The 3,429-nt window shown below is 36.2% G+C and overlaps 1 protein-coding gene across 1 annotated transcript; it reads left to right on the forward strand.

The window, feature by feature from the left end:
• Positions 1 to 1,724: 1,724 nt before the first annotated feature.
• Positions 1,725 to 2,661, forward strand: LOC308259909 (olfactory receptor 5T18-like; the record flags this gene model as incomplete). Its single annotated transcript, XM_080691246.1, is given in 2 exon segments — positions 1,725 to 2,627; positions 2,629 to 2,661. Coding segments are annotated over 2 exon segments (936 nt in total).
• Positions 2,662 to 3,429: the final 768 nt, after the last annotated feature.

Consider the following 3,429-nt stretch of genomic DNA (forward strand, 5'->3'; position numbering starts at 1 on the left):
CCTTACTTTATCTTGGAAGATGGCTGCTGTGTGGCATTCTTTGTAGTATCTGGAGACAATGACAGGGGAGTGGTGAGATGGTGACACTCATACAAAATTAGTGTAATATGTTGGTGAACAGTGAAGGCTGAGCTTATTTCATTTCTAAAACTATCAGATCAATGCGATGGGAAAAAATTTATTACATCAATATTTTTAATCCAAAGCCTCTTTCTTTCTCTTACAAATGAGAATAACATTTATCTAAACTGAAGTGTAATTTGCATTGGTAAATCTGGATAAAAAATTCAACTGATTTTTCAGAATAATTCTACTAATTTCATCAGAAATTTGAAGGAGTAGACATAGAATATTAAAAATTTAGATTCCAACAGTAATAAAAGTGGCCAGTAGTTTAGCTGGTTCTGGAGATGGAACCCACTGGCACTCTACCTCCGAGCTACACCCCCAGCCCCATTGTTATTCTTTATTTTGAAACAGGGCCAAAGTGAGTTGCAAAGTGCCTCACTAAGTAGCTGAGGTTGTCCAAGTACCACAGTCCTCCTGTCTCAGCCTCCCAAATGCTGGGATTACAAGTTTGAGCCACCATGCCCAGGTTCTGTGATTTTTTTTTTTTTAATTTATATACTATCTCACATGTTTGGATGTAAAAAAGGATGCTTTATAAGTTATTCCCTTGAAGTTTTAATGTAATTAAATATGAAAAACAGCTACTAGGACTCAGTGGTAAATTGACTAGTTGTTTTGATAATTTGAGAAATGGTTTGATTTACTCACTGGGTAAAAATTCTATACCTTTTTTTTTCTTCTTCTGAGATTGGACTTCATTGTAGCTCTAACTCAGCAACTCCAATCTAGAGGAAATGTGCATTAAAGAAATTGTGTGTGTGTGTGTGTGTGTGTGTGTGTGTGTGTGCATTTACCACAGAAATATTTACAACAATGTCCCAAGCACATTTTCTTGATTTTGAATAAATGTCACCAAACCTGGACTCAACATCTTGTCATATTTTCCTTACCCACTGTTTGAAAATTATATAGTACTAAAAATACATACGATATATAGGTAGAAAGCATTATGTTAAGCAAAATTAACCAAATTCAAAAAGTCAAGTGCCATTACTTTTTCTCATATAGAAAAGCTAGAAAGAAGGCAGGGCGTGGTGGCTGGCGCACGCTTGTAATCCCCACGCTTGGGAAGCTGAGACAGGAGGATTGCACGGGTTCGAAGGCAGCCTCGGCTACTTAGTGAGGCTTTCAGCAACTTAGTGAGACCCTGTTTCCAAATAAAACGTAAAAAAAAAAAAAAAGGTCTGGGAGTATAGCCCGGGGGTAGAAAGCCTCTGGGTTCCACCCCCAGTACCACAAAAAAAAAAAAAAAAGAAAGAAAGAAAAGCTAGAGAGAAAAAAGGGGAAAAAGAGAAAAAAGGATGCTATGAGAAGAAAAGAGAGACCAGGAGGATAAAGAAAGGTAATGAGTCAGTGAATCCAGAATAATAAGGAGGGGAGGCTAAGAGGATAAAATGGGAAAGACATAGATCAAATTGTGCTATGTGAATATATAAATATGTCTCAATGATTCACTGTATTATATATAATTATTATTCACAAATATTTAAGTTATAGTTCACATTTTTCTGACTCATAATACTGTTTATTATTTTCATAGTAATATGAACTAAGATCTCCTGAGTGTGTTCAAGTCTGTTTTATGAGATTTCAACATGAAGAATGTCACTGAAGTTACCATGTTTGTTCTCAGGGGCTTCACAGACAATAGGGAACTGCAGATCATTCTCTTCTTCCTCTTCCTAGCGATTTACCTTTTTACTCTCATGGGAAATCTAGGCCTGATTGTACTGGTCATTGGAGATTCTAGGCTGCACAATCCGATGTACTATTTCCTGAGTGTGTTGTCTTCCCTGGATGCCTGCTTTTCTTCAGATATTACCCCAAATATGTTAGCAAATTTTATGTCAAAAAGCAAATCAATTTCATTCCAAGCATGTGCAACACAGTTATTTCTTGCTGTTACTTTTGGAACCACGGAATGCTTCCTCTTGGCTGCAATGGCTTACGATCGCTATGTCGCCATCTACAACCCACTTCTGTATTCAGTGAGCATGTCACCCAGGGTCTACTTACCACTCATCGCAGCTTCCTGTGTTGGAGGAATATTGCATGCTATTATTGAGACAGTGGCCACTTTTAGCTTGTCCTTCTGTGGAACCAATGAAATTAAACATATATTTTGTGATATACCTCCTCTTCTCACAATATCTTGTTCTGATACTCACATAAACGAGCTTCTTCTCTTTCTCTTTGTGAGCTCCATCGAGATAATCACCATCCTGATTGTACTGATCTCCTATGCTTTCATCCTGTTGGCCATTCTGAGGATGCCTTCCACTGAAGGGAGGAGAAAAGTGTTCTCTACCTGTGGCTCTCATCTAACTGGAGTGTCTATTTTTCTAGGAACAAGCCTCTTCATGTATTTGAGACCAAGTTCCAGCTATGCTTTGGAGCATGACATGATAGTGTCTATATTTTACACCATTGTGATTCCCATGCTGAATCCTGTCATCTATAGTTTAAGGAACAAAGATGTAAAAGAGGCAATGAAAAAGTTTTTTAAGAAAAAGTGGTGTTTGGATACAATGATATTTTCACACTAACCATTAAAATGAAAAAGATTTAGTTTTAATGTCTTTTAATCACACATTTTGATAAAATCATTTGTATTTAATTTATTTGTACTTTCTGTTCATTTTTACCAGGTTTTAATTTGACATCAAAATTTAAATCATTACTTAGCTAAAATAAAGTTTTATTTTTAATTTTTCTGAAACATGTCATTCCTTAATTTTTAATTTGTTGGTTATATTTTAATTATGCATATCAATATCATTTTCTATTCTTATTTCACACTTTTTTTTCTTTTAACAATTTTTTAATTGAACATAAATAGTATACATTTAAACTATATTTGGTGCCCTCTCCCCCCGCCCCCGTTTTCCCTTCCCCCCTCCCACCAATGGTTGTCCAGGTTAACCATGTCTTATTCATAATTTTACACATGTTCAGATGTAGACCCTCATTAATCAAGATCAGCCTTCCTCCTCTCCTATCTTTCTATTCAAACTTTGCTGGTATTTCCCCTCCATTATCTGGAGTCCCACTGTTATTCTTTGTGTTTCCTAGTTTGGGCATATTAGAGGAAACATATGGACCTTCTCCTTCTGTGCTTGGCTGATCTCACTTAACATAATGTTCTCCAGGGCTTTCCATCTTCTTGCAAATGATATAATTTTGTTCTTCTTTATGGCTGAATAGAATTCCATTGTGTGTATTTCCCACAGATTTGCTATTCATTCATCTGTTGATGGTGATCTGGGTTGGTTCCATATTTTGGCTATTACAAATTGTGCT

Source organism: Muscardinus avellanarius, assembly GCF_963383645.1.
Source record: "Muscardinus avellanarius genome assembly, chromosome: 1".
Lineage (NCBI taxonomy): Eukaryota > Metazoa > Chordata > Mammalia > Rodentia > Gliridae > Muscardinus > Muscardinus avellanarius.